General features: G+C 36.3%; 1 protein-coding gene across 3 annotated transcripts in view; it reads left to right on the top strand.

Annotated features, from left to right (window-relative positions):
• RPAP2 (RNA polymerase II associated protein 2) overlaps window positions 1-17,954 on the top strand; it is a 35,273-nt gene extending 17,319 nt beyond the window's left edge. For 2 of the 3 annotated variants that reach the window (XM_085231331.1, XM_085231332.1), the window contains exons 11-13: window positions 204-272; window positions 17,134-17,282; window positions 17,835-17,954. In XM_085231331.1, the coding sequence (XP_085087457.1) occupies window positions 204-272; window positions 17,134-17,266 (202 nt within the window). In that variant the 3' untranslated portion in view covers window positions 17,267-17,282; window positions 17,835-17,954. Of the gene's footprint in view, window positions 1-203; window positions 273-888; window positions 1,015-17,133; window positions 17,283-17,834 lie in introns of those variants that run through there. The other variant, XM_031554758.2, reaches the window with a different exon arrangement.
• Window positions 17,955-24,050: the final 6,096 nt, after the last annotated feature.

Below are 24,050 nucleotides of genomic sequence, written 5' to 3'. Positions count from 1 at the left end.
TTGTAATTCCTCTGAGGCTGGCTAAGAGGAGAGAGACAGAAAGTTGGCTGACTGCTCACATGGGACTGTGAATGCCACACTGTAATGTGGCATACTAAGTCTTTAAAGGTCTGACTTGAATTCAGCAGTTAAAATCTGTCTACTTTCACTATGAAATGAATTTTTTTGATTTATGAATTGATTTTTTAATTGCTATTTTTCAGGTTAACAAACAGAAATATTATTCACAAAATGCCTGAATGGACTCTAATTGCTATTGTTCTGTTATCTGTGTAAGTACCCTTTTATTCTCATACACAATTGTCCTAACTAGCCTGTCAAGAGAACATTTAATTTTCAGATAAAACTGGAGTAATCAACAGAAATATTTTTAATGCAAATGAAATAAAACATTTGAGACAAAATGTTAGCAATGGACAATGTTATTTTTAAGAGTTAATTAAGTTTTAGATATTTTTAAAGAAGGATGGAAGTAAGGGGTTGTTTCAGTTTCTTCTATTCACTACTCTGCCCTTCTCTAATAGTGGGGCAAAATATTATTTGAATTTTGTTTTCTTGTTTTAATGTCATTTTCACAATTAAAGTCAAATTATTTCCCTAAAGGTAAGTCTTTTTCAGTCAGATTCTATGCATAAGGATGAATTATAAAAGCTGTAGTCATATGCATCAAGTAAATTCCTTAAGTTATATTTTCCAAATTAACATACATTTTTAAAGTTAAGAATATAAACTTTGCAATGCATAAAACAGACATTTCTCTATGAAATTCACATTAAACATTATTTAACATTAGTTCATCTTCTAAGAAATCACTGATGATTTCACATGGTGTCAGGCCCTGCTTTTCAATGGGGTTAAACCATCAAGCAATCTTTGTATGTCTTTCAGCTTGAATTACGAGATTGCAGAAATCTTATTTCAGAGGCCATTTATTACCGCACTGCTGCTTCTTCTTTTGCGTTTCCTGGGTCACTGGAGCCAGTAGGACAGAGAAGTACTTACAGATATTCACAGGTCAAGAGATGTTGCGGGCCAACCTCATAGCATCCCCAGTACTGCATTTACTTTCTTTGATATTACTTCAGTCTGACACATTGTTCTGGCTTTACTGTCCCAAGGAAGGCTATACCAGTAGGCATTAGAGTAGGCTTCAGCGAGCCTTGCATCTCTGTCACCCAGCCAGATACCGCTCAAATGATTCATTAAATCAGAACACAGAAAGTAACTTTACTTGAATGCCTTGGCATACATTTTTTATCAACTATAAGAACAAATCTTTTGTCATTTTTACTATATATTCTTATGGTTGAATTGGTAATTTGTGAAACAGATCTTATGAATTTTTCAAGTAGCTTCCGTACATTTAAGGAAATTGTGACTCTTCTGAACGGAAGCTAAAATACATAGCTGGTCTGTGCTGCATTATGATGAGGTCTAAATGTTGTCATAGCTAATGGTTGTTTTACAATTGCTTTTAAATGTTCTACAAGTAGCAGGCAGTCTTGGAAGCAATCAGTAGAAGCAGGGAATCAAGGTGTATTTTTTTTACCTTTGCTTTCTAGCGGTCCATGCCTAAATAAATGAGTTATATTTGATAGAAAACTAGAGTACATTTTATTTCTAATATTATTCCAGTAATGTATTCCAATGTTTTGACCTGGTCCGACACAGAATGACTATTTTCTCATAATGCTCAGGAGTGCAGTAGCATAAGCAAGACCCTGAAACTTCCTCTTTCCAGCAGGAAGACCAACCACATTACATATACCCTGTGCTGCATGAGGTGTAAGAACACAAACTAAAGAAGGCAGGGTGAGGATGGGATTTCAAGGTATACATGAAAAGAAAATTCTAAGAGCTCAAGTATTTTTGTATTGTTTGGAAGGAGGCAAACTTTGTTTAAAGTAGCAACTGCTGGACTTGCACCCGACTTTGTGCATTGATATTGTGGCTCACCACTTCCTTCTCTTAGGGACATACGGCATGCTTAAGTTCACAGTGCACTTTCAGAGTACAACGACACTTTCTGTGCTTTTGGGAGATTCAATATTATCATTACAGCTGTACTGACCTAAAGACTTATCACTGCTTAATAGTTTGTATTATGATAATGTTATCCTTTATTCATTAAGAGTTTGTGAATTAAATCTTTGTAGAATCTGCATGTAGGATAGTCACAACGCCTAATCTTACACCTAATTTTAGTGATTAGATGAGATCTGGGCTCCCTTTGTATTCTGCTGGCCTTCCAAAAATTATTCTAAGCACTTAAATGCCCTCAAATTTATTGACTGTTAAAGAAACTTGAACTTCTAATTCACTGTTCTGAAGTAAAGTACCTGACAGTAAGTGGTCTGACTATCTTTCTAGAATTATAAAATGTTGGAGATCCCAGTGGTGAAGCATTTCCTCTTTCTAGTGAACAGCTGGATTTATTCAATCAAATTGAAAATCTAGCCTGAGGCACTCCTGTCTTTGTGACTATATTGACTTTCTTAGAATACACTTCGACAGCCAGATAATTTTGTGTGAATGCTTGCATTCATGCCTGTTGTGGAGTGGCTGACTGATCTGTAGATCAAATTTTTGATTTATTTGCCCATAAGGTGTTGTAAATTTTTGTATCTTCCTGTCATATTTAATACCAATGTTAAGAAGAATTTTGTGTTACACCAGTAACTACTTTGTAATTTAAACCAGAAAATAGAAGTTCCATCTTATTCTCCCAGAGTACTTTACAAGATGTTAAACTGAAGCAGATAAATAGATACACATCCAGTAGTCAAAACAGAATGGAGAGAGCAGTGGGAAGATTGGTTGCTATATAAGCATGGGCACTTGCTGTTTTTACTGTATACCCCTGGTACAGTCTAATGGAAAGCTTTCAAGATATTTTCAGGAAATGTCTGCTTTCATCTTATTTATCTGAGCTGGCTGGTTCCAGTGAACTGTGGTCAGCTTCATCTACAAAGCCTATGCAAGAGGTTCCTCCCGCTAAAAGCTTTGAAACGTTTCAGAATGTTCTGGGATTAGCGTATAGGCATGGGGCTGCAGTATTTAAACAAACTCAAAATGACCATGATCACAAAACAAAAGCCATCGTTACGTGTGTGCAGCCACTTTAGATAAATGTGTCGTGTGGAGATGTACTCTAGAGGTTTACTCTCTTGGAGATAACAGTTCAGGAACTGGAGAATCTTATGCTCAAGTATGCATTTTTACTTCTTTGCACAACAGAGCATTTGTATTATTCAACACTGAAATTCCTAAGATATTTTCAGACAAATTTAGATGTTTGTGATATCTCTGCTTTGTTCTTGCCTGGAAATGTCTACCTGTGTGGAATGTACAAATACATATTAGATATGAATCCGATTTACAGAGTGACTATAAAAATGGCACCTGAATTCAAGACAGCAGTTTTTTCCCCAAAAAAACACTTAAAAATCAGGGGGGATGATCTTTTATTCCACATCTGATAACAGAAAGTAGGTTTCAGCTGAGAAGAGTTGTTCATAATTGAGCTAGAAATGCAGTTTTTTTTTCCCTTCTGAAACAGTTTGCAAGACCAAAAGCCCCAAAACCTTTCTTCTTATAAAAGCATTCAAAATTAAGGCCGAGTCGTTGTCTGTCCTCTTGCTCTCAAGTTCATGTTTTTTGTGAAATAAAGAAAAGGCAAGGTTTTTCAGCATGGTTAAAAAATGAATGTATATGTTCTTCCTTTTTTCATTCTTAATAGTTTTAGATTGTCATTTGGTAAGTGTGAATTCAAACATGTTTTCTGTTAAGCAGTTCTTACTTATCAGCATTTCCTAAGCAAACACAATCTGCTTATTTGGCATAATGTGCAGGAGATCAGTATTACTTCACTTCCTCCCAGCATGTTCCAGTATTACTTAGGAAATATAAATACATAGAACAGTATTTTGAAGGATTGCAGTGTTGTTCATTGAGATATTAATCAGTGCCAACTTTAAAATTAATATCTTGTTCATTTATAAAGGAGAAAGAAGAAGAGACCTTAGCAGTTTGCAAGAATCTCATAATTAAAAAAAAAAAAAAAAAAAAAAGAGAAGAGAAAGGAAAAAACACTGTGTTGCTAGTACTTCTTGTGGACAGCCTTTTGAATGGGATTCTTGGGTGTGCTACGCCCAGCACAAACTCTCAGATAGGATGATTAGTTCTCCTTTACAGTTCTGATCCTTGGTCTCATCAGCAGCAGTGATATCTTAGCACACGCTGTCTCCTAGACTTCTTTTGCTTGGAGCCAGGGTGTTGGGTGCAGTAAGATCTCTGTGCCTGTCAGCTTTGCTGCCCATCACAAGGGAAGAGCAGGGTCATGGCTTTCTGCCAGGTGTACTGGCAGTCCCTCGGAGAGACAGATGTATGTGGGGGCACGCAGAAGACTGAAGTTGTCCCCAGCTGTGCAAAGATGCTGTGCAGGAGCGGCTCTCAGTCGCAAATGGGCATTCATGGTGGTGTTTTCCTGACTAATCCCTTTGTTAGAGGGGGAACATAAGTCTAGAAATAATTTTATGCAGAGTATAATTTTGGAGTTTCTTCTTTAGATGCCCCTGTCAACTTTATATTCCAAATGTACTTGTAGTTTGTGAATTGAAAGTATGGTAGTAGAAAAAGTACTTTCCTCTGCCAGTTCATTTTTTTTGTTCTGTATAAGTAAACATGTTTTTTGTTGCAAATTCTGTTTCAACCCAGTTCTGGAGGACATTTTTATCACGTTGACTTTTTGGGAAGCTATTGATGTTCGTGTCCTATTGAACTTCATGCCACAAATCTGTGATGATCAAGCAGATGGAAAAAATGTCCAGCACTATTAGAGAACTCTCTTAAATTTATGCTCATTGAAAATGTATATATTAAGCAGACTTTTTTTGGAATCATATTTTCCCCTCCTTCTATAATTGCTTCATACATCTTTGCTTGTTCAAACTCATGCCATAACAGAGTAAGTTGTACAGTCAAACTGTAATATAGACAGTTCTGAAGTAAAGCTTCAAAAGACCTGGTTAATGCTGTTAACAGCTGCCCTAAACTTAGATTTAAATATATTTTAACTTCAACCACTGAGCAAACTGAACTGTTAATTTTGCAACTGAGTCTCAAAGCTCTAACCTTACGAAAATATACTTGTTTCCTTATTAATAATTAATCTTAATACATTCAATGCAAACATTTTTTATCATGAAACACAACCCATCTGTTATAAGAAAAACATGACTGACACACAAATGTGTCTTTTATTTTCAAAGTTTTAACTTTATCTTGGTAAACTTTCTGAAGAACAGCCTACATTTGCTGGGGACATGACACATAGAAAGAGTTCTTGACTTAGAGGAAATTTGATTGTAAGATGCGAATCAGAGTTGATTTGGCTTTTTTTCTGAAGAAAAAAAAAAAGAAAAAGAAAAAATTAGAGGCATACGTCATTGGAAAGATTACTACAGCTTCCTAGAATGTGATCTGCTGTTATTCTGTACGAGTTGAATTTCTAGCTTGGATTCTGGATTAATTTTTTTGTTCTGTGCAGAGAGAGAATGATACCACTACTGGCCTAAGAGATGAGTTCTGTTCTTTCAGCTCTGAAATAAATTTTGCCCAAAGTAGGAGTGGTATTACTGAACTCTTCTGGAACCACTATAGCATAAGAACACTTGATTGTGGAAATCCCTGAAAGTGCAGTATTTTTTTTAAAGATCTGATCAGTCGTTTCCTTACAGTGCTTGTCGCAGATTATGAAATTTAAAACTTGATAATGCCAGACAGTAAGATGGGCTGCCTAGAAAAGACAGTACTTCATTCTGTTTTCTTTTGTCTTACTCCTGTTGCAAGTGTCAGACCTGACAAGACAGACAGTATTTTTGCTATGAAATAAATAACTTCTTTTAAGCAGTCAGGAAGAATCCTGAGAGTTATTAAAAACCATGAAGATCTTCAAAACCTGGCTTTATGAAACTCAGCTAAGTTATAATTTGCTTGACTTAGAGCAGTAGTCCACAGGTATGTATGAGGGGGAAATAAACAGAGATTTCATACAGGTAATGTTATGCTGGAGAATGCTGCCATTTCTCTAATACCCTACAGTGACTGGAGATAAACTGAAAATTAATTAGAAGCATGACAGATTAATTCAGAAAGCTGACAAACAATTTTTGATGTGATAAATGATAGCAAGTAGTAAACTGATGAACCAAAGACTTGTCTTCACTTCCTGATAACGCAGGAATCAAGCGCAAAGGAAGTCTGTACTTCTCCTTTGTATGTTACTTCTTGAAACATACAAGCATTTTGAGTCTGAGAGTTCAGATCCACTCTGGCAATGAATTAAGTTTTAATCCCAATATGGGACGTTAACACTGAACGGAAGAAATTAATTTCAGTATTTTCTGAAATGTGTTCCTTTCATACTCATGAAAACAATCAGAAAATGCAGCCTCTTTTGGAAGTCCTTATCTTTAACTTCTGGGGAAAAAAAAAATTGGACACAGTTGAAGTAAATCTATTCCTAGCATGTCTCTTTACTCAGCTGCATTATTCCAGGTGTTTGATCTGTATATCAGAGTGAAAGGCAGGTAATCAAATTACAATGTTAGAAAGTTCTGCAACTAAACTATAATCAATTTTATGATCATTGTTTCCATAGTATTTGAGTGCAGGTGAGTACATTTTACAAAGTCAAGTATTGACAAATTGTTTACCTAAGCTTACTATATTGTAGCTGTTCCACCTGTATGACAGTGTAGTTCTGATTTAATATTTATTGAAGGGGTGGTTGTTTTGTTTTGTCAGGGCTTTTTTGCGTACCATTGAGATAATGACTTATCAGCAATAGATTGCCATATATGACAGCAAAAAAAAAAAAAAAAAACACAGGACAACAACATTGACAACAAAAAAACTGCAAAAATGGATGTGGTTGAAATATAGGTGCATCTTTGCATCTTTTAGATATTAAATGGTCTCACTGCATATTTACAATAATTTATACAACAGTGTATATTTTACAAAGCACTAGTAAGCATTACAGAGACTGAAATGGTTATCTCAGCATTTCTGAATCTCACAGTGTCTTCTATCTGTGCATAATTTCTTGTAACTAAGTAACCCAAGGATTCCAATATTTGGGAAGTGTCACGGGAAAACTTTGAGGAACATAAAAAGCTAAGGAATAGAAGACTGAAAAAGATAAAAGTTTTCACGGGAAAACTTTGAGGAACATAAAAAGCTAAGGAATAGAAGACTGAAAAAGATAAAAGGATGAATTTTAAAATAAATTATAAATCTATCTTAACTTAATTTTTTGACTAAGTTGAAAAAGAGGGTAAAGTGGGAGCAAATGCTAAGAGTGAGAAGTACCTTTGATCTGTCAGCTGGATAGCAGGAAAGAGACTTCAAATAAATTGAGCTCTTTAAACAAGGCTTGTCCTTGAAATGTGTACCTAAGAAACCTAGATTTGTTAGAGGGAAACAGCTGATAGAGATTTCTTCTGGGCTTACATTGTGAACTTTTTATTGCCTTGGATTTGTGTAGATAAGTGAGCTAATTTGAAACTGTTTGGAACAACTCCCTATATGAATGTAAGTGCTTTAATTGCCACATTTTAATATGAAAGTTCTGATACTGTATGTCTGTGAACTGGCATTATCGTAACTTGGAATGTGGTGGTGTAAAGGTGGTAATATACTTGAGTTGGTATTTAAAAATCAACCTGCAGTTATATCTGTTAGCAAAAATGATGAAACAATCTTTGATCTGGCTAAACTAAGAAGAACTTAGGATAAGAAACCACAGACATCTTTGAGATGGTCAGTGCTTCCCTAGTGGTTTGGCTAGAGGCTTTTCTAATCCACTGTTAAACAAATCTTCTGGAAGCTCTATCCTGTATAGGACTGCCCAAATAATTATTATTATAATATATATATATATATATATATATATATATATATAAAATAAAATAATTTTTGCTGGACCTATATGCTATTTTGTGTTTATAGTCATTTTCAAATAAATATTTGAAAATAGATTCAGATTTTCTGAGTTGCCAATTGCCTGTTTGGATTTGGAAAAAAAAGGGGGGGAGAGATGGGAAATCCACTGATTCTTTTTCAGTTCTTTGTAAACAATTTTACCAGGTGGTTGGTAGAGAATCCCAACATGCTAAGGCTGGCAAGGACCTCTGGATCCATCTGACCAACCCCTGCTCGAGCGGGGATACCCACAGCATGGTGCCAGGCCATGTCTGGCACCTCTTGAAAGCCTCCAAAGAGGAGACCCCACAGCACCCGTGGGCAGCCTTTGCTGTCTCCCCACATAGTAAAGCAGAGCTTCCTGTGTCCCAGTTTGTGCTAATTGCCTCTTGTATAAAATCCTGGTTACTGCAGGTATGCTTTCTGTTGACTGTTAGTTGTATTCACTTGGCTCCACCGAGAGTGAAATTTGGTCTTGTTCAAAGGGAATGAAGTTAACTTGTATCTGGAAATCAGCTGAATGCTAAGGTGAGAACTTTTAAAGAAGAAATGTATCTTATTCAGAGTGTACTCATAAATATGTATTTAAATATATATATATATATATCTTGAATAGTTTTGTAGAAGCTGCATATGAAAAACCAAAGGCAGTGGAAACAGTGACCAAAGTTTACTTTTGAACAAACCTTAAATTTTGCATGTATCTGTATTATGTAGGAATGCCAATTTTGAATCTGTGTCTGTAGCATTGATTTAAATGCAGTGGACAAAAAAAATTTAAATATGAATAATTTAGTTTCTGTTGCCATCAGAGGATTAAAGTGTCTGGGCTGGATGCTGTGGACAAGTCAGTACACAATAATGAAAGGAAAGTTAAATAATGAATAAAACATAAATTGCACTTTAGCTACAAAATTCTTGTCTTTAGGATATTTAGGCTGTATTTAAAACTAGACCAGAAGTAGCTTTTTACCCTTTTTACCATCAGTAGGAAAATTACTTGCTTATTGTCACTTATTATCATTCAACAGTGCTGTTTTTAGAGCGCTTATCTTTCACTGAAGAAAATAGAAAAATGTGAATAAATGTGTGGATGCTGACAAAAAATGTGTCTGAAAACTGACTTCTGTCTTTGACCATAAGGATATGCTTATTTGGAGAGGGCTCCAAATCAGGGGCTACTTTATTTCCGGAGTGGTAAATGACACTAATCATAATCACATTTTTCCTCAGTAGTATCATCATTTAATTAAACAGAAGACTTAACTCTAGAGATGTCTTTAAATACCTCTGCATATTGTTTGTAAGTTAAATGCTTCCAGTTCAAGATTGTCTGTCAAATATTAATGTGTTCTAATGGAACGTGCTCACTCAGGAGACAGCCTTTTGCTTTTAACAAGGTTTAAAAAAAAAATGTTGAGCTTTTTAAATCATGTTCAAATGAAAGTAATCAGAAAAGAGTCTTTTTTTTTATTTTTTTTTAATGAAACTGAGCATAACAGCTAAATTACATAAGTTGAGGGTGTAATGTTTTTATTTTCTGAGTGCCTTTTAACACAGGATGCCTGTGTAAGCATTTAAATATATAGCCAAAGATATTTTTTAAGTTCCTCGGCGTTGCGGCTTTAGCTTACAATTACAGACACACTGTGCTTCAGAGCAGCTTTCTGAACAATATTAACTTTTGCCTGATGGAAAGCATAGCTTTATGGTCTGTGGAAATCCCTGCTGTGATTTCAGATACTTCACTAACAAGGCTGTTATCCCTAAACAAGTGTACTGTATCCAGTGGTACACCAGTTAATTAAGGACTCTACCTCAAGTTAATGCTCTGAGTTATTCTGTCAGAATGCCTGAACACCCTTCAGTAGGGATTTATGCAATGACTAAATACTGCCAGTTTTTCAGTTCACCCCATCGATTGAAGCAGTAATTTTAAGTGATTGATACATGGCTACACTCCAGTTGCACGTACAGGCAGATGGTCTACAGGCTGCAATGCACAACTACTTCAATGAGTTTTACTGCTGATCTGTAACACTTGTTGTATTGACTCAGTCATTTGTCTTAAATAAAACAATTACTTTTTGTTTAATCAGTTGCACTGCAGACTTCTGCCGTAGGAACATAATTAAAATGGAAAACAAGATTGTAATCTGTAAAATTGTGCTATATTAAATGTCATTTCTGAGTAATAACATTTTAATTGCATTGCTGAGCCCATCAAATCTTTAACATGAGTAGTGCAATATATTTATCTGAATATATATATCTCTCTCTCTGAAATATTTACAATTAAAAAAAAATCCTTGTGTGTTGATGGAGTAGAACAGATTACAATGGAAGGACTATACCCACTGAACAAGGCTCAGTATATTTCTAGAGGATTTTTAACACTACATGAGGTGAACTATTACTGAGAATAATTTGCAAAATGGTACTGCTATTTAGTATTTGTAAATCTGTTCAAAAGCTTATTTAAATGTATGCATGAGGTTTTATGCTATCCTTTCTGGTTGCAGTGCAAGGAATGGGAAATTCATTGTAAAGAGCTGCTGAAGGAGTCTTGAGCTGTTGATGAAATTAAAGTAATTTGTATTACTGAAACAACATAAGGGCTCCTGTCAAAGTGATGGCAGCCTCCTTGGTACTGTCCTGTGATCTACTGTTGGCCCAAGAAGTGGGTCAATGTGATTAATGTGGCCAGCAGCCTGCCTAGTGCAGGCTTTGGCCCTCAGTGACTTGCCCTTTGACTGGCCTTCCACAGGGTCAGATTGCAGACAATTCCTGCTCGTACCACTTGCCAGCTGGCACTGCTGCATATATATTTTTGTCCACTCAGTACTGTTGCAGTCCCTTATATCTCACAGAAGCAATCAGAGATGATTTCACCTCAGAATGGAAGGTACGGAGTTGGCAACAAGCACTCTTCTTATGAATACTCCTTGTAAATCTCCAATCAGAAAATATTTAGGTAATACTGTCCCAAACAGTGTTTTTGATGATAAAACATTCAGAAGGAGAAAAGCAGGAAATGCTGTGTTTTTATGCCCTTGTAGTTTAGTTCCTTTAACTATTGATTCACTATTCATGAAGATGGTAACTGCTGTCCTATGACTTCATTTTTCCAAATACAGAAGTGACATGTAATAATCCTGCAAGTGTGAGTTTTGAATGGAAATTAGACAGACTTCCAAATTAATTTCCATTATTTGTGATCCATGTGACAATGGCATTTCCTGCCTTTGATTTAAAGGCTTACATCCACAAGACAGCAAAAGTGACTCATGGGCATCCAACTATTAAGGTGTTAAATGATATCTGATAAAGAAAACCAATCACTATCTAATTGATGAGAAAGTCTTCTTTTTTGTAATAGAAATTAATTTATATTTCTGCATATTGAGAGTAACTCAACCCAGTGTGGAAAAGAAGAGATGACTATGGTCAGGAAAAATCAAAGTGTAGAAAAGACAAAGTGGTGCGTTTAGCTTTTAGCAGCCTGCTCAGTGAGGAAGTTCTCAGCTAAGAACTGAGATCAGCTCTGCTTTCAGAGCCATTTATTCACACACACAAAAAGCAATGGATCAATCACCAGTCATGCCAAACCTCAGCAACACAGTTCAGTGTAGAATTGCCATTAAAATATTTTTCATGTGCATCTGAACATTGGTGATAACTGTGAAGATCTTAGTATTCAGGAATTTTCTATTCAGACGGGGATTGTTTAATGCTTTATTGCCATAGGAATGGAGCAGATATGCTTTGGCCTTTTACATGCTAATGGCACACTGCTGGAATGGCTACTTGATATTTCTGGACTACTAATAGCTATGTTAATAACACCTAAATTGATGCAAGAGGTTTGTAAACATTTTAATTCTTTATTATGTATAAATAACGTGTTTCCAGACTTTGAGCTAAAATTCATGTGGGATGAGAGGACTAGATTGCTCATAGCCACAGTCCAATTGGTGATTATCCAAAGACAGAAAAAAACTGCACTGGAATTCCTTGCAGGTGGGGGACCTTTGTTAAGAGTCCTACTGATGTGATGGCACCTTGATCAAAAGCTTACTGGCACCCTTCCTGTAGCATGTATTTGGTAGTCCATGACTGTTTGTGTTGGGGAAGGAAAAAAATGTGCTGCTGATACTTGTCACTAGCTCTTGCTTCATTTCCATGTTCTAAAATGAATGTTCAAGAAACTTGTGTTATCATTAGTGAGACTCCATCATCCTGGTAGAAAAATAGGTATCAATCATCACAGCTATGATGATAAAAAAAAAAAAAAAAAAAAGGTCTCAAATGTATTAAACCAGAAGGAAACTCAGAGAAGAACTTCTATGTTGTGATGACTGTTTTAAGAATCATTCACAGTGTTTAAACAATGTCATTAATTGGTAAAAATGTTTATTACTGATTTTGCAAAGCATTCTATAGAAAGGTAGGATGTGCCTGTTCCTTCATTCTGCTTTATAATTCCATCTGTGTGTCACTTCCAAACGTGCCAAACAGAGTAAAGAGCTGAAATAAGTGAGTTTGGATTCATGGCTTCTGCCACAGAGACTGGCTTTTAGCTTTTAAGCTTCTGCCTTTAGAAGAAGTTAGAAACACTGGCAATACTTACATTTTTCTAAGAGGAATTAAATATTAACTGTTTTGAGAATAAGAATATGGCTTTTCTTTATGAATATACAAAAGCTTTGATGATACTGAGTACATTTCTGTGCACCCATATTCTTTCATTTTTTGTGTAATTTTAAGTGACCAACTTTGAATACTGGAAAGGAACTTGACTTTTCTTAGGTGGTTGCGTTCTTACCATTGTTTTCAGGTGCCTGTTTCAGAGGCCTCTAACTGGATGATATCACACTGGTGGCTTTGAAAGTGTAACTTTTTCAAAGGGGACCAAAGAATTCATTTTAAAACAAAAGGCCAGAAAGGTTTTCTTGAAGCATGCAAGGGAGAATGGTATTATACAATTAGATCACTTTTTTTTAGGAAGTGCAAAATAGTGATTTAACTACACAGAATGTTACTCCACCATCATCTTTTCCGATTGTCTTCAGTCTTAGGAGTTAGTATAGGCATTGATAAGTGAAGAAACTGCAAACAATATTACTCTATTACATTTAATTCACACAATGTAACTAACTTTTAAGTATGTTTTCATTTATAAAAGCACTTGTCAAATGTTTTTGTAAGGAGACTAATTCATAGAAAGCTTGAATCTTAAGTTGAAGCACTCAACTGTGTAAACGTTTTTCAGCAGCCAGATGTCATTTAATAGCTTGATAGAGATACCCTGCTCTTCGCATTAATTTTTCTTTCTTTTTTTTTTTTTAACAGCATATGTGGAATAGTCAGTGAACACAAATTTTATCAGTCAGATATAGTTTGACATTCTTAACACTTTTTAAACTTTACAAAGCCCTGTTTACCATATGGTGTAAGTGGGTGTGCAGGAAACGACACTGTTTCACGAAGTCTGATATACACTTTACAACTTTTCCATGAAGTGAGTGTGAAAGTTTCCTTTTAACAGTGTGCTGAGGGCAATCTTTTGAAGCACGGGTGTGTAATGTTGGACAACATTATGTACATTTCTGTAGGTGAGAGGTTTTTTTCAATCACTTAATTCTTTAGCTTTTCTTACTTGAGTTTTTCACGAAAGTTTTTTCAGCATTAATGTTGCAATATGCAAAAGAGCTAACCAAATAGCAGACTTTATATTTCTTGTTTTGTTGTTGTAGTAACCAAGTATTATTACTGTGATTCAAATCTTATTTCCTGTTTACACTGATTTTTCTGAAGATGCTTCAGAGTTTCAAGTCAATTCCATGATCTTTAAATTGAAATCTTGCATATCGTTAAATTGGTCATGATCGTTTCTTCAGAGATAGAGTTACCGTAGCTGTCAAGATATTGATCCAAAGACTGTCCTGGTTTATTTGCAGGAAACTATGGTTTGGTTCAGTCAGCATTTCATGCAAGGATGAGAGCACAACCCGTGATGCTCCTTTGTGCAGTACATTTAATTTAGATATGACCAGTGTTACTAAGACTATCAAATCTATTAGTGCAAACCAGCAACTTGTGCCTGCTCCTCTTGCAAACAAAAGCGCCTTCTGGTCAGACAGCCACTATGAAAACCACCACAGAAGTAGAAAGGTACAACCATTTTTCAAACGATAAGTTAAAACATCATTTAAATGCCTACAGACAGGTTTCCAAGTTTAAAGTGTTTGTACATATGTATACATAAGTGTTTCATCTGCGCACAATTTTTAATAATTGCTAGAAACTTACGCACGTGTCTCTGAAATTATTTCTTGATTTTTGTCTCCCACTTATCAGATAATTAGTATCTTATTTCAAAAAAAAATCTGGTAAGAAAAAAATAATCCAGAGCTATTTTCATTTTTAAGTTTAAGGCCTGGCCTGGCCACTACTTGAGAATAAGAGGAGTTTTTTCTTTCTTAGCATGGGCTACAACAGCTACTCTGTAAACAGAATGTCTTAAACAGGACATAATAGTGAGAAATATTTGTAATTTATGAAACTATGTAACTTCACAAACCGCAGTTGTAAAAATATACATAGAAACACTGTTTAGCATGTGAGCTGGGTAGCGTTACTGTTTTGCTATGTTACTTAAAACTGCACAATCTGTTTGCTTTTTTCTTAATAGTATTTTTCTTATTCTCTTAAGCACAAGGTAGAAAAAAGAAAATTCAGTTAAAATGCTCATAGATTTAAAACACTGCAGAGAATATTTTGCAGCCTCCTGGCACCAGTATTTAGGAAGTCATGACCATTTATGCCACCAATCTCTTTTCATATGTAATCTACTAAATCCTGTGAAAAATAACTTGAAGAGTGGTAATAATGCATCTCCTGATCTTTCTCCCACTATCCTTGTCTCCAGACCAACAGTTTGAAATTGTCACTGATCTTCCATCAGCACTTCCTCTGTTTCCCTGCTGATAAAGCATCACGATGCAAAAGCCTCCAGCTTGTCAGCCCTGGTTGGAGACACTGTTTTACCAGATTAAATACTAACTACTATACTTCCCACCAGGAGAGACAGCTCCATCCTGCCTGTCATTAAATAGAGAACAAAGCCTAGTGGCTACAGTCCAGAAATCACAAGTCTAACTGTGAATACTTCACTTTTGTGCAAAGGTTTATATAGCAAGGTTTATGCATCAGCTTAATTTCACACCACATCGTTATTTTGAGCATCCCTAAAATCTTAATAAATGTCAGTGCTGGGTAGTTAAAGTATTTAATTAAATGGACATACTGAAATAGAGTTCCCAAGTAAATGGAAGATAATTTAACTTGTAAAAAATCTATTTATTAATGAAGAAATTCTGGAAACTTATTTCTGTGTCGGGGAACTGTATTTACTGTGCCTTGTAAGATCTTTTGCTTGTGTTCTAGCACTGTTTTAGCTTAGTTTAAGAGTCTATATGCAGATTAAGAGTTTATATAGATTAAGAGTTTATATGCAGCTTTTCTACAGGGAAGGCGGTCTTCATACAAATGACTGCACGAAGACTGATCTCATTTGTTACACACTTACAGGTTCTCTGGGCTGTGATGTTTTTAATAAGCTGTAGAATACCTTGAGCAGCTTCTTCAGAGCACATCGATTCTCAAAAATTTTGAAATATTCCCTACAGTGTTTATTTCTCTCTAGCACTATTTATCTAAATACAGTAACTGAGACCAAGCAACTGTTGCTGGGATGTGAGCTCCTGCCAAGTAACATTGGGATAGGTCTGTCAATTGTTCAAATGAAAACACTTTATTCTCTCAGTTGGCAACTACTTTCAGCTTCCACTCATTGTAAATATTAAAATCAGTGGAAACTGGATGGACTCCATCCTTAACAGTTTAGCAAATCAGGCCCAAATGGTCAAATTTCTGTAAAAAGTTGCTAACTAGCAAACGTAGAAAGTCCAAGTACTGTTTGAAATTTAAAGCTGAGCTCTACTAGCTAAATTCAGAAATAGAATTTTACCCCCTTTGATTCTATTTATTTTTTGAAGCATTCACTTGACAACTTTTGGCACTTTGAGACTTTAAGCACTTCACTGCATTACCAAAACAAAAAAAATAGGTTGACTACGATGCTATACTTTGGTATAGCATCAGTTGTAAAACTGAATTTTAGTATCTTGTATAAAAACTTCTCAACCTTAAATCAGCTGTGTTCTCTTTGCCAAAGGATCATTCCTTTCTAATAGCATCTGATTTTGACTGTCTTTCCTAAAGTCTAATTTCATAGCACTTCAGTGTGTAAAGATTAACTTACACTGCTTTAAGGTACAGACTGTCAAAGCTGAGGAATCATATTCTGATTACAGTCACAATGGTCCTCGGTTTGGGAATTTAACTGATGTTTTGTGTGTCCGTTTGCATCAAGTAAAATTAATAATAATCCAAAATGCCTCTGTAGGAGGCTTCTATATAACTGGAGAAATCTTCCTTAAAGCAAAATGAGCTCGCTGTTGCGGCGTGCTACGCGTTTTGTGACATACTGCAGGGGGCAGTCCTCCAATTAAATGCATCCAACTGAATGTCGTTGCGAAGTCTGACTGTGTGATGGCAGCTACCCACAGCTTCTGTCCAGGAGCCCTACTAAGAATTTGTAGCAAGAATGTTCTTCTTTAAGATGAATTTCACTGCTCTTTCACGTTATATTCATAGAAGAACTATACAAATTTTACGAGATGAATGTGTTAGAGCTTCTAGTTAAGAAATTTTACATTGATATTTTTTCTCTCTTACAATTTGGCATTTTATTCTGATTTTTTTTTTCCCTAAATTAAGTAACATCAGCATACAATTTATTAAAGGCATACAAACTACTGGCCCATTTTCTTTTAATTTTTTGTTTCCGTTTCACTACATCTTAATAAATTTTTGTATTTCAGTACAGGTCAAACAGTGGGTAACGTATACAGTCATACACTGTACTGTAATGAATCAAGTGGGACATTACAAACTTCTTTTCTTCACTACAGTTGTCTGAACTCACACAACCTGTATCTTCAAAGCTGATGCTGAAAAGTCCCTTTTCTGTATCACTTGTATACAGTGTTTGTTATTGTTTGTTTGTTTTTTTCTTGCCAGATTATCACAAAATAGTCCAGTTTTTAAAAATACTCAGAGAAGCCCAGCATACACACAGTTCCTGACCACGTTACTTGAAGAACTCCATTTCAAAAATGAAGATCTGGAAAGTTTAACAAGAATATTTAGATAAACAGCCCACCTGAATGGTCAGTCAATTTTAAGCTATTCTGCATTTCATAAAACTAATCCAGTTAACAATTTTTATTTCCAACATTTTGTAGGTATGCATAATAACTACAGATTATATCAGCCAGAGTAGAAAGTGTGTAAAGCACATTTTAAAGTTAAAAAAAATGTATGTTGCGTGGAAATGAGTGTCATGATTTTGTCACTTACAGTAAATGCTGACTGCTTATCACTTTAATCTTTTGAGAACATACCGTTGGTTTACTGCAATTTTGGGAGGAATTTTTCTCAAGTTCTATTGGGATTTATTAAAAAAATAATCTGAGTGATTATAGTGACTGTCTTAGTAGTGGGGTTTTTTGTGTATGTTATATCTAGTCTAGGTGATACAAAATTAAACTAAAAGCATTAAAGCTAAGACTTCCTTTTTGCATTCTAGTTAGGCAGAAATAAAGAAGAGTAAATATCTTACATCTACTGATTAAATTCAAATGATTTAACCAGTCTAGCACTATAATATTTAAGAAATTTGTGTATTAATAATTACTCATCTCAGACTTTGTTCCCCACAGAACAAGGTGATCATCGTAACATCTCCCACTACCTGAAAGAGCTGCATGGAGAAAAACAAACATCTTCAGTTGTTGGAATGTCTCTTTTTTAATGAAAAATAAAATTAAGTATTCATTGTACTTCTTGCACTTTTGCTCTCTCATTTATTTCTTAGAATAAGGATTGTGAAGTCTTTGCAGAAGCTGACTCTGTAAAGGCAGCTGCTGTAGGTATGCATGAAAACTAGTTAAAATGGGAATGGTCTGAATACTTTCTATTTAAAGGCAATAGAAAGGATTCTAGATTATTGGCTTGGTCTTAGTTTATTTTGGACATTTTCAGCTAAAATTTACCTGCAGGAATTAGAGGGGGGAAAAAATTAGCCTAGGGAATTAGAAACACTGCTTCTGACATTTTTCCATTTGACTCAGTGCATGGAGCGGTATTCTTTAAGAATGATGGAGATGGTACACAAAGATACCTGATCTGCAGCCTGCTTGTCTCCCTACTTCTAAGAAAAAGGGGGGGGGGTGTCTCTGAACATTATGTGCAACTTCTTTGTAAACATTTTCTAATTGTTACCAATTTCAAAATAGATTTTAAGAATTTTTTTGCTTTCTGTAGTAATTTCATTTTAAGTAGCTGTGTTGTTTAGAATGAGTACTTTTAAACTTGCTCCTATTACTAAATAATTGCAAAATGCAATTTAAAGCTAACCCAGTAGTAATTCTTAATAATGCTGTAAGTTGTTGGTACATTGCATATTCTCAGTTCACAGGACACTCTCTTTTGAGAAACTTGAAAATAAAGTTGTATCTGACCGTGCTTAGGCTGCAGCAAATGCCGGCACTGAAGCAGGACATAGCAGAACTGCTGCACAGCAATTCCATTTAAAAAATAGACTTTATTCCTCTGTCTTGTTTCTGTAATTAGTTACCCAAAAAAACTCTGTATTTAGATTATTGCCTGGTAGTTCCTTCATGATAAGCAGCATATTTATGTTGATTTCCCCTGACACACAGAAGCTCGTGCCTTGGGAAGCTCCACTGTGCAGCAGAGTTTATTTAGGTGATGTTTAGTTTTCCTAACTTACCTCGTAATGGACAGTTACGTCAAATTTAGTTCATAAAAGCAGTGATTTAGAATAAGGAAAACTTTTAATGCACTTAAAGCTATACATTTTTCTACATCTGCAATAGGAAAAAAGTACTCCATCAGAGTGCCTAGTCTCAAATTCAGAAGAATGCATGATGTAAGTTAGATAGAAGATGCATTTTTTTTTTCATACCATGATGGAAAACTTTTTAATGGGTACATAAGCAAAGAAAGAAAAAGACCTTACCAAAAGATAAGCTTACAGAAGATTAGTAGGCAAGATACACTGAGGAAAATTTGATTACACATCTATCTTGTTCTGATTTAGAAAGTTAAATATATTTCTGTTTTATATTTCTATTTTTCTAGGTATTGCTTCCCTGTAGATTCTGAGCAAGCCATTGTTCTGTTCCATGGATGCTTAACTTGGGGCATACAGATCACAATTACCTCATGACAATGTTGCTATTTGGTATTAAATGTGCATCAAACTGGGAATATAACTGTTTCAATATGTTCTCTGTCTCTTATTTGAAAAGTTTTTACATTTCCTGTCAGTTTAGTGGTGTAATTTTCTTTGCTATTTTTAGGCTTGGTCTTCAGCACTTACAGTGTTGAAAACATTACATTGTAATAAGAGTGAATAGGTCGTAAGTCCAAAGACCTCTTCATTAATGTTTGCTGTAGGTGCTTTTACTGTCTGCCAGAATTTTTGCATCTCCTCCTTAGTAGCAAGCTTACTCTTTCTTTTCTTGTGCTGAGAGAACAGAATAATCTTTCTCCTTCCATGACCTTCTTGCCCAGCCCAGAAGACTTCTATAAGTTGAAAATACCCGAAGTGATATTCTTCACCTGCATTTAATGACCTCATTGCCTTCAGACTTGAGTAAAACACATGTAAATAAATACAAAAAGCATACATGTAGCCATTGCTTTGCAGCAGTGGGAAGGCTGCAGACATCTCAAAAGGATCTTTTGTACTACCAGCCTTAACAAGCTCTACAAAGAGCAGAACTCAGGCACCAAATGCTAAGTTCATTTTTGCAGTCTTATGATCATGTTTTGTAATAGCTTAACTACTCAGAAACATTCAAATCTAGACCTTATTTTTGAGCTTAAAGCTAGTTTCTGCTACAATTTTCTGTCATTTCACAGATCTAACTTTTTCAGCTCACTTTTCTTTTCCCCTTCTCATTTTGATTATGTTTTTAGCCAGGCAGTTTCTTTGTGACCTTGCTGCTGTGCTTACTGCTTTTCTTTCCCATTTGTTGAGCAGATAAGAACAGGGGACGCTCAGCAGAGAGCAGTGGGTTCCAGCTTCATCTCAGATGCACTCAATTTTAGTGGCTTGCTTGTAAACTACAGGAGCATAGATACCTTACAAATCCTGGGCTTAGTGTAGCTGGCACATAAACCTCTATTTCCAAGCTGAACTACAAAGTAAGCATAAGCTTAGTAATGCCATCACTTAGATCACAAGAATCATGAAACCCTAGTAGTTCATTACAGTGACTGTGTAAATCCTCCAAGCCGGTCTGGCAAGGTACCTTCAGCAGAGCAAACACAGTCATGATGTGGGTTTTTCTAATTTTTGATACTGTTGCAGCAAGTGTGAAATATTTCTTTGTGGTACAAGAATGGATTCTTACCAATTTGTTTTTTGTTTTGTTTTTTATAGATGTAATGAAGTAATTTCAGAGAAAGGAGTTAATATAGAGAAAGTCAGTGGTTGCTCAGAGTTACTCAAAAGTCTCTCCACGGCCAGAGAGGATGGAGGAAAAGCTGTTGTGTCTATTGTAACAGCACATCTCCTGTCATAGTCTTGTAAACACTGTCAGTGTAAATGCTGCATTCTGTTCTGCTATATCTCCTAGCACAGATCCCTTCACTGCTACTGTTCAGTTCTTTGTGCCCACTGACCAAGCTTGCTGATTCTTTTACTAGTTCTGCAGGGAAGAAGTGGAATCAACGTAGTTGCTCTGCTGGTTACTGTTCCAGAGAAGCAGGCAGTTATCAGGTATTCAAAGAGACTATGTTACATCCTGGAGTTTGCAAGTCGTGTGCTCAGATAAGATAATCCAAAATTCTGAATTAAGCAGAAGACATCTTGATTTCTTTCACTGGAGACTATCAAAACAATAAAGCACTTTAGTAGATCTAAAGCAACACAGCTGACAGCTGTGCTGCTTTCTAAACTCTGGACTGGAAAGTTCTATCTACCCAGTCTTTAAAGAGCGGTGCAGGGAGCAACAAAGAGCACAGTAGATGCATGAGACATCTGGGGCCTCAAAGGCCGCATCCACACAACACCAGACATCACCTGTATCTTCACACTTCAGTCTCAGTGAGTACGGTGATGCATCTGTTGTGGTTTAATGGGAGAGAAAGTAATGGTCGTATGTATCTTAGTTTTGAATCTGCACGTCCTACCCATTTCTCCTTGGGCTGAAGGAATCTAGGCTCCACAAAATGTTAGAGGGGATGATCAGCTCAACTAGACAACAAGTCTTAGCTGACCCTTAGCTGCTGGAGAGGAAAGAACAGACACATATCAGGGTGAAGCAAAAGGAAGAAAGAAGTGGAAAGTGGTATTCACACCTGCTAAATTTAAGCATCCAGCCATAGCTACCTGCCTGTCTCTGCTTCAGAGAGAACTGATGCTCTTAGTTTAGGTTCTCTAAATCATATCTTCAAGCACAGTACAAAGAAGGTGGTTAATGCCTCTCCCCCTTTTTCCTGGTGACAGAAAGAAAGCAAATTTAAGTCAGGAGAGAGCTTTGACCACAGTAGACTCCCCCTGGAGCTGCTTATGTAATAATGAAAGGCCTGCCACTACAAAGCAAGGATTCCTGATCCTGTTCTGTTATTTTCTGTTATTTTGAGGGCTACCGTTTCACTTTTTTTTTATTTTCTTACTCTGTATGAGTTAAAACCAAAAGAACTGAAATGAAGTCTTTTGAAAAAATAAAAATAAAAAAATAGTGAAATAGTGCCACTGTGTTGAAAATATACCCAGGAGGTAACAGCCCAGTTCTACAGCTTGCCTTGAAGCTTTCCATGCTGCCTGCTTATTTCAGTACTGGGGTACAAACAGCCAATGCTGTGGGTGGCATTTAGCTTGATCTCACTGGGGCAACAGGTTACACTGAAATGTCATTTCCAACAAGCATTAAATATTGAAAACACAGAACCAGCCTCTGTTTGGCAAGTCTTAAATTTCCATAAGTGGCAGATGGTATATGAGGTAGGGCTAAGTATTGTAAAGCTCTCTGTTTCTCAGCTGCATCTCTACCACCTGACGGTCCTCCTCTGGTTAGAGTCAGAGGAAGTAGGTGTGCCTTCCATTAGCAAAGAGTAATATTGCTAGAGACTTTTCCTCCTCTGATCTCTCTTTCTGTGGCTTTTCTCTTAGAATTGCTTCTCTGCACATACTTCAGATGGCTTTAGGAGATGAGTGGCCTGGAAGGTGCTGCCGAGGAATGGAGCAGTTGTGCTGAGGATTTAGGGAGGGACTGGGGAGAGCTGGAAACCTCTGTCTTCAGATGTCATTTAAGCACTCTGGTTTGAAAAAGCAAGTGAAAGCACACATTGCCTCAGTATGTGCGTGACTAATGTTAGTCATTCCCCTTGGGTTGCCAGCACCTATAAAATTAGAAACAATGCTAACTAGAGTTCTCAAAAACCTGACCAGACCGACCAAAAAGAACAACAAGCAGGAAGAAAGGTGTGTAACAAGTGCCAGCCTTTTAAAACTTCTTATACCCTAGAAAATGGGCAGTACTAAGAGATACTTCCAAACAATCTCCAAGGTACTAGCAATGCCAGGAGCAAGAGCTCCTGCTTTGACACCTGTGGTTCCTGGATGTGTGAGCCAGGCTTCTCCCTGACTTGGCCACCACAGAATGCACACCCTTTAGTCCTGTACTGTAGAAGGCTCACCAGTCAGTATCACAGGAGCTGTGGCCCTGCAACACTTTGGCTGTCCACCACTGCTTCTCACTACAGTTTGCAAGCTGTGATTATCTGCAAGAGCTGCATGCAAAGATCAAAGAACAGAGCCTGTGGGACTACTGCCTGGAACATCCTGCATTGCTGCAAACCACATCAAATCAATGCAATTTCTGGCACTTTTTAGCCTCTTAAACTTCTGGAATATGTAACTGAACTGAGCACAGAGCGGGACAACAGCAGCTCCCTGAGCAGTGCTACAGCTTGGTAAGAATTAGCCATCACTATAGCAAGCCTGAACAACGTGGATGAAGCTTTAATCAAACACAACAGGCTTTACATCATAAATCTTTACCTTTTTGTTGTACTTAGATGAGAGTGTCCACAAATCAGGTTAATATAATTTAACAGCAAAGTAGTTTAGTAACAACAAAAAAATAAGATGGCAAGTGGTAGTATTATCTAAGAAGCCAGAACAGCCCTGCTTACAGCTGCCAGCTAAGATCTGACTCATCTAAGGTATTTTATAGCAACCATATGTTAGGCATGTGTATCTCATATATTATGCAAAAAAAAAAAAAAAAAAAAAAAAAAGATAACGTTTCCTAATCAGACTTTGCCACTGAGCAGGATTTTCCATAAACTTTTCAGTACTGTGTGAGCCACAGGCTGGAGCAAGCCTGCTGTAGACGCTTCCGATCTGTTAACAAATAGAACTAATGGCAACAGATCTGTGACTTACTGATGCAGCAAGGTCATTTTAAAACATTGTTTAGGAATTCTGTATTAAAAGGTAACTTCAGAATACTGCCCTTCTTGACAGGACACTGTTCCAAGTTGATGACGTGGTCTACAAGCAGGAACTACCCTGTGATTAATTAACACTATCTGATACAGCAGTAGTTGTCATATCTGCTTAGTGCATATACTTGCATAGCCACAAAAAAGAGAGTGAATTCACATTAAAGAAAGAAAGATTAAAAACTGTGTCTGAAAATATTAAATTAAGGTCTTTAGATAAATACACAGTTGGGTAAGCTAGAATAATCATAGCATTTTAACAAAGATAAACAACACTGCAGAATCCATTGGCTGTTGATTTTTAGCAAGCTTTCCACACAGTTCACTTCTACACAGGTGCCTGCCCCAGCCTATACACCTCTGCACTCCAAACCTAGTTCCCTCTGGCTGGA

Source organism: Meleagris gallopavo, chromosome 10 (assembly GCF_905368555.1).
Source record: "Meleagris gallopavo chromosome 10, MGAL_WU_HG_1.1, whole genome shotgun sequence".
In the NCBI taxonomy this organism is placed as follows: Eukaryota; Metazoa; Chordata; class Aves; order Galliformes; family Phasianidae; genus Meleagris; species Meleagris gallopavo.
Note: the sequence above shows the minus strand (reverse complement) of the source record. Positions and strands in the feature narration are given on the sequence as shown.